General features: G+C 35.4%; 1 protein-coding gene across 21 annotated transcripts in view; it reads right to left on the bottom strand.

The window, feature by feature from the left end:
- Positions 1-13441, bottom strand: part of BLTP1 (bridge-like lipid transfer protein family member 1) — a 194398-nt gene that overhangs the window by 66995 nt on the left and 113962 nt on the right. For 15 of the 21 annotated variants that reach the window (XR_011436205.1, XR_011436203.1, XR_011436202.1 and 12 more), the window contains 6 exons: positions 12431-12606; positions 7170-7876; positions 6491-6736; positions 5931-6024; positions 3952-4002; positions 616-822 (listed from right to left, as the gene is read on the bottom strand). Coding sequence is in view for 17 of the 21 variants with exons in the window: in XM_023636601.2 (XP_023492369.2) it covers positions 616-822; positions 3952-4002; positions 5931-6024; positions 6491-6736; positions 7170-7876; positions 12431-12606 (1481 nt within the window). In the remaining 4 variants the exon portion in view is untranslated. The remainder of the gene's footprint in view (positions 1-615; positions 823-3951; positions 4003-5930; positions 6025-6490; positions 6737-7169; positions 7877-12430; positions 12607-13441) is intronic. The other 6 variants (XR_011436204.1, XM_070259673.1, XM_070259671.1 and 3 more) reach the window with 1 other exon arrangement.

The raw sequence follows: 13441 nt of genomic DNA on the forward strand, positions 1-13441 counted from the left end.
GAACAATTAGATAGAACAATTGGAAAAATCACTGTTTTAGGATACTGTCAAAAGACACACTTTTTTCTACCATATAGGATAGGAAAAAAGAAACACAGTAAGATAAATTTTTTACCTTTTACTTATCATATTTGTATAGTTACAGTTTTGGAGACCAGGAATAAAACTCAGCAATGCAGACCCATGAACAAGGGCTATAGACAGGGAATCAAGGATGATGTGCCAAGGTCCAATAATTTCATACAGAGGACAGCACAAATCTATGCATGCGACACAGCCACTGCAATTTTTTAAAGCTATGCAGTCAAAAATTTCGATGAGTTCAAAGTAAATAAAGATTGACTGATACAGTCCTAGAATTTGCTTTTTATTAGTACCTCTTATGATCTCTTAAGCTCCACTGATGTAACATGCAACTCTGACAATTGCATTGTACTTTAATAATATCCAATACGATTCTCCCACGATCGTGTTTGGCTACTTTCCACCTGCCCCACTGTCCACAATGGTCAATACTTAGATGTAACCCTCTGTAGTCCTTCAAACTATTGTTAACACAGCAAAGAATGACCTGAACTATTATACAGATTCACAGAATTTGAAGGAACAACTTACACAGTAGAAGGCTGTCTGATGAGGTCTGAGATTTGCTTAGACAGTTGGTGAGAACTTCGAACCATCATGCTATGTAAGGTGGCAGGATGCTGGGGAATGTTGATGCTGATAGCTCCGACTTTGAACACGGCCGCGTTGTTGGTCTTCAGCCCTCTCTGGGCACTGTAGAGGGCTTGGGACTTGGCGATACTACATTTCACTACAGTTCTATTAAGAGAAGAAGACCATTAAAACACAACCAATAAAGAGAAATTTTGAAAAAGTCTTTTGAGAGCAAGAAAAATGCTTTTAAATCATTGAATGAACTAAATGACTTAGGATTTTTTGTGTTTAAATCATATACTGAAGAAATCATGTTTTCTAAAAATATTGAAATATATTTATTTTACACTGTTTGCACTATTATTCTTTGATACAGAGTTTACAGAAGAAAATATGCATGTGCTTATATAAAAGTAAAAGCAACTATTTCCCAGAAGACTATTGCTGATTAGAAAAATTAAAAAGTATTCTATGGAATTGGTCTAGCCAGTATGAGGTAGATTCTGGGATGCTGACTAGTGATTGAATTTTGAATCTTTTCTTAAATATTATAATAAATAAAGCTGTTTATCACCAATGAGATTTCATTCTAAATTCAATTTCAACATGAGCCAGAACACGTAGATGGTGCTAAAATGCAAAAGGCTTCCTACTTGTAAACAGCATCCATCTACTGAATGAAACTAAACATCCATTCACAAAGACATCTGTCTTGTTAACATGTCCGTCAAGAAATTCTACGTGTCTCACTGTTTTACCTTTATAATACACAGAAGTCTCCTTAAATATCACTTTGATTATGTAAGCACGTATGCAATACTGCATTTTCAATTATATACCAAAAGTCAGAATGGAAACCTGATGTGTCTGAGTGCTCTCCTATTGTAGACGCTACTGTGTTATTTCCAGTGGCAATTCTGATGTTTAGGACTTCCGGACATCTGTGTTGCCCAACTCCAGAGGGCCCCGTTCACACTATAGTCTAGATAAATGACTCCCACCACAACATGAGCGGCGTTCCTTGGAGTTGGACAACATGATGGTCCTACACTGATCAAACTGAGCCAGAAACTAGAGAGACGTCTGATTAACTCCTGTCAAACTGCACGTGTTAAAGATGTAAGGAGGGGCTGGCCCGGTTGCATAGTGGTTAGTTCACACGCTCTGCTTCAGTGGCCTGGGGTTCATGGGTTCAGATCCCTGGCATGGACCTACACACTGCCCATCAGGCCACACTGTGGTGGCATCCCACATACAAAAAAACAGAGGAAGGTTGGCACAGGTATTAGCTCAGTGACAATCTTCTTCAAGCAAAAAGAGAAAGGTTAGCAATAGATGTTGGCTCAGGGCCAATCTTCCTCATCAAAAAAAAGACATGAGGAGACCCAGAATGAGAAATCAAACAGTTTACAAGCTGCCACTATGAGTTATCTATTCGTAATTTTATTTTAATTCTCGAAGAGAGTTGTCAATCTAGGTCATACAACACATAGTATACATAAAACTTTTCCACAAGAAAGAAGTGGTCAAAATCTCTCTAAAGAGAAGATTGTGAAAACTTGTAGCACATCAGGAATGCCTCATATACGTGAAAAGTTCACGGCAAATGACGAAGAAGTCTTGTTAAAGAATTCATTGACAGTGGTAGTCTACTTCACAAGGTTGCACTAGATCCGCTGTGAGCCTCAATTACAATGACCACAGTGTCTAATCAGGCAAGACTTTCTCCCACCTTCTTTTACTTCCTGTATCCAGGCAACAGGGCCTTAAAGGTACGCTAGTCATCCTTGTCCATGCAACATGATGAGTGAATGACTTAAGGATTTGCTTTGGGGCCTGATTGTCTCTATCTCTACCCCTACTCCACCTACTTGAGCATGTGGGTCCAAACTTTAGAGGCAGGGAGAAGAAGATGATTTATGCACCCTGACTTACGCTGCCTGTCTCAATTCAGTTTTGCCTGAAAAATGGCTGCAACGGGGGTGGAAAGTACTGTGATCACATGCTATTCAGTTAACTATTAAAAATCACTGGAATTTTCTTTCTCATTTGGCAACTGTACCTTACATGTTAACTCTCTCAGCCAGAAATCCTATAAGAGGAGAGGGGTGGCCTATAAGGGGTACCATGACAGGGACCACATCTCATTTGCTTAGTGTCACATCTCTGAAGCCTAACACAGTGCTCAGGCCAAACTATGTAACCTAATAATTGTTGAATGGATGAAAATGAGATCTTTAGCCATTAAAAAGCATCCCCTCAAAAGTCATACAGTATTGATTTTTTTGGTTATACATCCAAAGATCTCAGTGATAAAAAGGAAAGAAACAATAAATCTTCTCCAGCTACTATCACTACTAAAATGGAATTGGATATTTTTTCTATACCTGTTAAGCGACACTAATAGGTAAGAGTGGTTTCCAGAAAATAATCATTTCCTTTTCTTAATATTAGTGCATTTATTCTTTTCTAGTACCTCTAGTTGGCTGATTACAGATAATCCCAAGAAAGGGCTGTTAATTGATGATATTTTGTCTATGGCCTATTAGCAATATACAGCGAAACAAATCTCACGAAGTATGATAACCTTACCAGCATGGAACATAATATACAGATTTATCTATTTATTCAGCATATTCAAATTTTACAGAAAATGTCCAAAGAAATAACCAGTGTTAAGTAACATATTAATTTGTCATGGTGAGAAGACATGATGAATATTTAAATATGGCCCTCAGTACAGCCCACTACCACAAAATATCAGATATACTTGGGTCAAATTAAGCCACTCAAAATATAAAATGTACATATAGTAAAACCTGTCAACAGAGCAGTAAATTCTCCCTATTTTAAAAACAGAATTATAAGGTTGGGATGTGTAGATATTTTCATATATTAGTGTTTTAATAATTATTGTTGCAATTAGTGAAAACTCTTTTGCAAAGTAAAACTTTGCAAAATAATAGTTTCTATTATCACACCAAACATTAAGGATCTATGATAATATAAATTTTAACAGTAACATGTCTAAAAAAAGCACAAGCAACATACAACTATAGTGTTACAATCTCTTAACAACAAAACAAGGTATAAATTACAAAAAAGGCAGGCCTTACCTGTGTGTTTTCCTTGAATAGCAGTAGCTTTAATCTATAAAAGGGTCTACATTAAAGCTACAAAATAATAACTAACTACATACATTCACAGCCATGCAGATAATCTAAATATTTATCTTTAAAACTATTCAATACTATGTTAATCACAAAGCCCATGAAAAAGAATAATACGACATACAGAAACTCTTGTTTGGCTGTGCTTGTAGGAGATGTGGGAAAGTCCTCCAGTCTACAGATGAAGATTCAAGAGGAAAGCAAGAAAACAAAAGGAAGCAAATAAACATTTATGCATAAATTAGTTACAATAAGACCAATCATCTGGAAAGCTTTTCTTACATCTCACTTTTAAAATGTGCCCTCAAAGAACCTTCTCAACTAATTTTTAGCTCCATTTCCTTTTAATTGAAATTGGAAATGAAAAGCCAAATAAATCCAGAAAGGCTTCACACCACTAGAATCTGGCAGTGAGTAATAAACAACTTGTATTTTTCAAAGAAAAATTTAAGAGATCTTTGCTTGTTTTTTTTTAAAAAAGGGCAAGAAATATCAACTGTACAATACTTTTTAAAAAATATTATTTTCTGCAAGTTTAGAGACTATTTGAAGCCCTTCTCTTAAGAGATAATAAATAATGGAGAGAATAGGTCTAAAAGGATAGAGTAAACCAAACACAAAGCATATCTAAAGAAATTCGTTTTACTTTCTGAACAGGTTCAAGTAACCATAGTACTTTTAAATTTAGAGTCAATCAAAGAATCTTGGAACCCAAGGAGAATGACGACTTTCTGCAGGAGCATTGTGGCGAGGGGGAAGGAGTATGGGTTCAGGCATCTCTTCTTACTGGCTGTACAATTTCAAGCATTTTAGGGCAATACTTTGATCTTTCTGAATCTCAATTTATTGTTCTAGAAAGTGGGGATAAAATCACCCCAGTTCACAGGATTGTGGTGAAGATTAAATAAAATAATCTATGTGAGGCTCCTGGCCCACAGTAGGTACTTAAGTTGTAGTTATTACATAATACTCCCTATGGCATAATGAATAATCATAAAAGATCGTGTCTCTTACAACTACTGGAATTTTCTGGTCTTTCAAAAGACTGATTATGAAATGCATCTGGACCATTCAGGCAGCTATAATAAAATACACTCTCTTTGGTTCTAGACTTACAGGTCCAAACACCCCAGTAAGACTTAAACATCTATTTCAGGAAATGTTCCCCAAGACAGCTATGACATTATCCATGTTTAAAATATTATGAAGAGACCTGTAACTAATCAATCTATGACTAATATTTAATTTTTATAATGCTAAACCAATTAGTTTAGCATTTAATCAGTATTTAGCAGGATGGATGCTTTATAGGACGATAATACAACAATATTAACTAGTTAGAATATTAAGAAATAGCAAATTCTCAAAATCTGACTGAAACACATTTTGTAGTTCCTACACAAAACTGCTCCACTGAAAGGAAGTTAGGAATGAAGGTATGCAGTTCCAAGCGTGCGAACACAGTCAGTGCTTAAATGCACTGATAAGAGATTAGTGACCCGAACAGCACGCATAAAGGCAATCATCATCAAAGCAATTCTTATAAAGAAAAAGTAACAGCAAAGAGTCAAAAGAAAAGAGATATGGTACGGTATACCCACTATAAAAAGCTGACCTATACTATTGGAAGGGGTCTCATAGGCTTTATTGTTAAACTCTTTAAGTAAAAAAGGCAAAAGAAAGTTTTGAAACCCAGAATGAATATGAGTGATTACTTAATATAAAATCAAGAGTCTATATTATTTGACTACATTTTGTTTTACTTAACTAATTTGAATTGTGTGAGCTTTTGCATGTTATATGTTTAACTGACATTTGCACGGTAACCATTTTTCTTGTTAGACAATCTTACAAATGCACGGGGAGTCAGTTTTTAGGGGGGCAGGGGAGGTAGGAAACCAATTTTAGAAAGGAAAAAGTCACTCTTTTGAAAACATTCCATATGGTTTTATTCTTAATGACAGTCAGAAGCACAGTATCTGGCAACATTATGTATATAAATCTCAAAACTTAGAAGGTATGAGATTCATCCAAAGAATTTTAAGTTTCCTATAAAACTATAACAAACAAGTTCAAGAAAATAATAAAAATCAACACACTTACTGTATATTTGGTGTAATCCCTTCAAGCAGGACAATATTAACCCCACCAATATGAGCAGTGGCACACGTCTCAGTCATCTTTTGATGTAAAACATCTTAAATGTGAGAAAAAATAATTACATGAATTATGGAAATAAGATAATTGAACTTCATATTCAAATTGCATTCTATTCTTAATACAATCAGTGACAAAAGATAATTTTAAAGCTATGATAAAATTCAAACTTGAAGTTTTTTATTTCTATGTATTCATATATACTATATATGTCAAAATTGGAAGAATGCTAAATATGCAGTTTAACATGTCATCCATGCATTAAAGAGCCTAACGGCATTGGAGATAGCCTGATGACAGTTTAATTTTCAGAAGTAATAGTGCAGAAAACTTGGAAAATTTTAAAAATCAAAAAGAACAAGAAAAAGAAACTACATAAACTAGCACTCTTGATCAATGTAAATGGGAAGTTCCACTTTCTGAAGAAAAATTTCCAAATAGGAATTCTGGAGACATGACATTGGCTTTCTTCAGAATGGCACTACAGTATTAGAACATGGTCCTACCCTTCATTTTTTCCTTCAGTGTGAAACTGCCATGGATCCTCTTCAGTTCTGATTCCATCGTCAGCCCGCCAATGTCTGCCTCCAGGTGCGTGCGGTTCACCATGCCAATGCCAAACACTATTAGGGTCACATGCTGAGGTTCAGAAGTTACCAAGCTACGTTTCCTCTGTGTCTTAGTCAAACTGTTACTGTCTTGTTCATTCTCAAACACAACTTTACATGTTGGCTCTGTAGGGCTCCGAACTCCTTTATAAGTAAATGGAAATAAAAGCGTTTAGATAGGAAAACCGTGAAACGGACACTCCAAACATCATCTTACCTTTCTTCACATTCCAAACCAGCATTCTTCCTCCTCTTCCCCACCAAAAAGATTTTTTAAATTTTTCAACCTTTTCCCATCGTCATATTGAAAGGAAATAGCAGATTCAGATATCTGAAAGCAGGTCTGTCTGAATTCTTTAGGGGCATACTGTGTAAGGGTTAGTTAGGAAGGATGGGAAATCAGACAGCAGAGTATCTGACTGCCGTTACTGTTTTCTCTCCTTGGGTGATTAACAATTTCTTTGAGTCTCAACTTTCCACTTAAAACATTAAGAAAACATGATGAACAATCTGCTTTCTTTTTTAGTATTAGTGATTTTCTAAACAGAAATTTTAAAAATATAAAAATATCCATTACCTGCTGGTCCAAATGTTTCCGAAGATTTTTCCAATATTCCTGTTGGATCAGAGATAAGTGAATAGAAGTTAAGCAATTTATACATATTCTGCCAGCACTCGGCTGAGGGCTCACTTTGTTCCGACACTGTAATTGAATCAGAGTCATCCATGTGAATGGTCATATGATCCACCACATCCTTGGAACCTTTTCTAGACACTTTTGAAGTTCTTCTTTCAGATCTTCCTAACGAATTTTTGTTCCGAGATTCCTTTTTGTTATTCTCGTTGTTGGTCCGTTTGTTCTTTGCATTATTTACTCTATTGCCGCCATTAAGACTTCCTCTAGAACTGCGGCTGAAGTCAGATGAGCGAAAATCCCGATGTTTTCTGGTTTTGAAGGTAGGTGTTGGGGAAGCTGATCCAGCTGTATACCTGCTCAGTTTAATGTCAGTCTGAGTGGCTTTGATGTCATCTATCATTGTACTAAATTGATGAATAAGACGAACTAAAGCCATATCTACATGCTGGCTTATTGACTGACAAGAAATAGTAAAGTTGCAGTGAAAGGTATTGTAATAACGCTTGTTGAGATCATGAAAAGAAAGAGCACTGGTAGAGTTCTGAGGGGTGCACACTGACTTTTCCATTACAACAGCACTGATGCTAAAGGTTTCCAACATCAATGCTGGTTTGAACTCAAGTGGAGGAAGATTCACATGACCTTGCCTAAAAATGTGGGGAAAAAAAGAAAATGACAAAGTTTTATTTCCTTCCTTTCAGAACAGCACAATCTTTATGAATTAGCAAAAGACTCTCCAAGGTGAAATATGTTATAAGTCGTTTAAATTATTTTAAGCAAGAGATCAAGTAGAATGCTCTTTCACTAAACCAGCCTTTTATAAGTGGGAAGCTGGGCCTTAAGTCTCCCTCCTTGATCTTACTCTAGAACTGCCTAGTCAAAATGAGACTTATGTTAACGATTTCAGTGAAGTGATAAAACAATTTTCCTTGCCATCCAATGGTATACCCCAATCGTATTGGAATCTAAAGTCAATTATTCAATTAAGACACCTCCCTTAACCATTCTTTCCCTCTCTGTCAAATATATGGTTTATAAATTTAATTTCATTATATTTTATACAATTTGATTTGCTATTTGAAATGAAACACTGCTGGTATACTTTGCAAATTTGAAAGTGGTGAGGAGGGGCCAGCCCCGTGGCCGAGCGGTTAAGTTTGCACACTCCGAGTGGTTAAGTTTCCACACTCCGCTTCGGCAGCCCAGGGTTTCGCTGGTTCAGATCCTGGGTGCAGATATGGCACTGCTCATCAGGCCATGCTGAGGTGGCATCCCACATGCCACAGCTAGAAGGACCCACAACCATAATATACAACTATGTACTGGGGGGTCTTTGGGGAGAAAAGAAGAAGAACAACAAAAAAGATTGGCAACAGTTGTTAGCTCAGGTGTCAATCCTGAAAAAGAAACAGTGGTGGGGCCGGCCCGGTGGCGCAGCGGTTAAGTTCGCACGTTCCGCTTCTCGGAGGCCCGGGGTTCGCTGGTTCGGATCCCGGGTGCGGACATGGCACTGCTTGGCAGCCATGCTGTGGTAGGCGTCCCACGTATAAACTAGAGGAAGATGGGCACGGATGTTAGCTCAGAGCCAGGCTTTCTCAGCAAAAAGAGGAGGACTGGCAGTAGTTAGCTGAGGGCTAATCTTCCTCCAAAAAAAAAGCAAAAACAAAAACAAAAAACCAAAAAAAACAAAACAAAACAAAAAGAAACAGTGGTGAGGAAAGCAACTGAAACAAAAATGAGAAATACATACAAAAACTTAAAATCTTTATAAAAATTATTTTGGCAAAACCTCCTGCTTATCCAAAAATTTTCAGGTAGGAATATTATGTTTAATTACAAAAAGTCAATTTTAATATTAAAAAGCCAAAAATGTCTCAGATTTCCATAAACCAATCACTAATAACAATAAACCTCAAGTATGAAAACTGTAAAAAGGTATTTTGGTCTCCCTTCTTCCATGTACAATATGAATGCGTAGCCATATAGGTCAAATCAAACATAGGATTTTTCTCTATCAGAAAAAAAAAACTGAAGCTGCTTTGATGTTCCCAATTTAACTTAAAAAATTGATGATTAGAGACAATAATTCCTTAATGAATACTAGCATTTCTTATTTAATAAGAAAACCTCCTTTGTAGTCTAAGTCATGAAAATGTCCAACCTCACGGGAAGCCTGCTATCAGTGCTAAGCATGTGGTCAGAGAAGGAAAAACTGAATTTTGAGAATTAGAACAGATAGGAGAGAGAATACTCAAAAGAGATTAAAATAATCCACAATTGCAAAAACAAGAATTGAGAACATGTCAGGGAGGCAAGAAAGTCTTCAAGAGAAGATTCAAGTAAAAGGGGAAAAAACTCTGGGTATATAATGAAGGAGTCATTTAAGCAATAGCAGCCAGAAAGGTAAAGAACTGGAATGAGCACTCTAGAGCTAAAGTTAAAACTAAAATTTAAAATTATTTATTAAATCTCTAATAAGTTCAACTATCTTGATTGCAGATAGCAAAGATATAAGGAAACTAATATTTATGAGAACCCATGCTGAATGATTTAATAACTGTCCTGGCTTTACAGTCTAGGAGAGTTATACACGTTATACAAGAAACTATAACCCAATAGTAATGAACAATATACTACAAAAAAAAAGCCCAAACAGGACTGAAATTTGACCAGAAAAAGTGTACTGTGACAAAGGTCTCCAAATAAATAAGCGTTAAGGTGGAATTACAGGAGATCTGAGAAATAAAAGCTAACCGTGGGCTAGTAACAGGAAAGTAGAGCATTCAGAGCTGGTATGATGGTAGAAAAATTAAAAAGAATGTTAAGTTTTGCTAGAGGCAGTAAGTTCAAAGTCATTCAAAGAAGATCTCCTGGAACATAAGAAGGGAAATATGGTCAGACGAAGGTCTAGTCTGTGGCAGTGTTATATGGCTTTTAGTAGGGCAATAAGTAGGTGTTAAATATGATCATACACAGATACACACATACATACATATATGCATATAATCTGTGTATAAGTTAATCATATATGATACATACCATGTGCATACAGTGTATATACATGTACACTATATGTGTGCATGTATATATACACACATTATATAAGTATTTTTTATGTATACTTATATGAAAGTTGGCTACTGCAAACAGAAATGCACGTTTAACTCAGGGCTGCTAACTCTAATCAGGGAGTCTAAGTAGGTATTAATGTTTTGCTGTCTGGATTTGATGATTCCAATGTGAATGGATTTCAGTTACCATGGTTAAATAACACAGCTCCCAACAACATGGTTCAAATTTTTAACTAAAATTTACTGTGAATAACTGCAGAAAGTACAAACTTGCTGCTAGCTCTTCAGTCCACAAATTACTATGTAAATAATAGATGTACATCATGATCACTGACCAGTCACGTCACCTCTGTCAAAATATGCTAGTCATTGGTCAAAGCACATTTGTTACTCATTTCACACACAGACAGTAAAGCACGTAGATGTGCTGCCTCCTCCTGAGAAATCTGCATGATATTTTACAAAAATGGAAAATCAAGAGGGAAATGGACAGCAAAGATGAAAATGCAGCAATCAAACAAAAAATTATAATGCTGGCAGTGAAATTTAATTAAACATAAAAGGAGTTACAGAAGAAATAGCTGACCATGGAAATGTTGATACTTCCGCTGTTCTAGAAACTCTAGATATGCAGCCAGAGGAACTCAGCGAAAGCATAAAGAGCAAAGTGGTTGTGGCAAAAAGGAGAAGATATTCCCAGGAAGTGATACGGGCAAAAACTTCATAGCAAAAGGAACTCGTGAAGATATTTCATGACACTGAAAATGGAAATAAAATGTTGGACACTGATCAACACTTAGAATGGGGTATGACACTTTACCAAGGCACAGAAAAGATCATGTATCGTAAGTTACATGATAAGAAGCCAAGCGCTATTAAAACTACCTTTTGACAAGTTTTTTTAGAAAGAAATAAAGCACTTTAATTCTGAATGTTTCTAACGTTTGAAATTACAATGTACTAAAATACTAGTTTTAGTATATTTTTCATTTCCCTAAACATTTATAATAAATAGACAGTTTTTAATGTTTTGATAAACATTTTTCAAGGTCACAAAACAAAAGTAATTTTCCCCACTAATCTTAATAATCATCAAGGTCACTTTGCAGTGTTTCAGTTTGCACCGTCATTGTTAGGGGAACACATAACTGTGAAAAGCAAAGACTGTCTTATATTTAATAGAAAAGACACTGAAATTTTCATGTTCCTGTGTTATTAGAAAATCCTCAGATATTTAATGCCCTGAAACAAAATTTTAAAAAGCTGCATTCTTCTATACATAATTGCCATGAATTTTTTACTGATTTTGTTAAATTGTTTAAAATCTGAAATAGAATATTTCAAATAAAAAATATATTTCACTTAGCTATATGTCAGATACATGTACATTTTACTTTTAATTTTACCAGCTTGCAAAAGCACAAATTGGATGAAACCAAGAATGTTGCAAAAACCTCTTGTCATAAATGCCCTCTACATCCGCATTCTATTATTCCTACACACTTTAGCAAGACCTATCCAAAGTAAAATTGCAAGTTCACAAAAGATTAGTCAAATCTTATTAGTGGGCATATTATTTCCTATGCAAGCAGTAAAGAAACTGAAGAACTATCCATGACAATAAAGAGTGACAGTGAATGACAGTTTTTAACTTTCACCATGCTACATTTAGCATTCCTGTGTGTTTCTGATGGCTATACTCTCGGTCTGACTTCTACTGTGTTCTTCATAGAAAACACTATCTGCTACAAGTCAAGTCAACTCAGAAAGGAGGTTAGAAATAAATTCTAAGTAAAATATATAAAATTACAATCCATAAGATCATAAAAATTCAACGACTGCAAGAGTAAATAAATTCTAAGTGTATATATTGTATATGTCAACATACATACTTTGGCTGACCCTCACATATGTGCTAACACGGTACAAAAATATGCCTAAAAATAGGCCTATGACCTGTTGATTTTCTTTATTAATAAAATGTGGTTACTATTTTTGTTAAATGGAAATTATCCTCTCATAAGATTAAAATTACTTTCTCAGCATTAGAAGAAAGGAAAGTTAAATAACAAATGAGTATGATAACCTTTGTACAAAATTTTACATAAAAACAACAATAGCGCCAGACACCTTCTTGCTCTTTTGCCTTTTCTCTCTTTGGCTGTGTCTGAATCCACGATGTCTGCTCTGAGGCAGTCCAAAGTCCCTGAAAATGAGAGGTGCTCTCCAAAGTACATTCGGTAGCAGAGCGGCATTGCATCCTGTGACTGGATCCCTGTATGACTCAAAAGAGGTTTGAAAACAACCTAAAAGACATAACACAATCCATATTAGCTCAATTGATAATTCATCATTTACTGTGGCTTTTTTCCTATTCTACTTTAGTAGATATCACTATAGTGTAAAGAAAAAAAAAAAAACTCTAATTTTACTTAAAACTTAGTATTTCTGAACACCTATTTATGTGCCACTCATCTTCAAATTAATCATAAGGGCACAGATCCCTTGATCCTGTCTGAGTGTCTGAAAATACAAGGAAAATAAAATTATGAATTAGTTTAAATCATTCTACTTCTTGCTTTTAAAAAGGCATGAATAGCTGTGTTTCCATAAAAATCTAGTACATTAGGGTCACAAAACAGTTTATCAACTTCCTGTGTTAACATAAAAACATTTCACATGGTATCTTATGAATATCTGACCTATTTTTAAATGGTATCACTTGGTTGTAACAGTCATTTAACATTTATTTTCTGACAAAGAACTTCCTTTACATTTTAAGTATTATACATGTTTATGGAAATACATCACTCTGGTTAAATCTCTAGTTAACTGAATTTCATAGTCACTAAGAGCTAACCCAAACAGAAGCAACTATATGTGTTTAATAGACCACTATAATCACTGACAACTCATTCTCTGCTGTATGGATTCTTTTCCTCCTTCAACATCCTAAATATAAGTGCTATCCAACGCTTTCCTTGGCCCCCTTCTAACTCTTTCACTACACATTCTCCCTTAGTGATCTTTTCCTGAAGCTTAAAAAGTTCTATAAAAATGGATGAGTGCCATTTGGGTAATGAGACCCATGTCCACATTTTCAGTTGTCTCTAGGTCATTTGTTTGTGCTTGGGAAGATAG

The sequence above is a fragment of the Equus caballus genome, chromosome 2, assembly GCF_041296265.1.
Source record: "Equus caballus isolate H_3958 breed thoroughbred chromosome 2, TB-T2T, whole genome shotgun sequence".
Classification (NCBI taxonomy): Eukaryota; Metazoa; Chordata; class Mammalia; order Perissodactyla; family Equidae; genus Equus; species Equus caballus.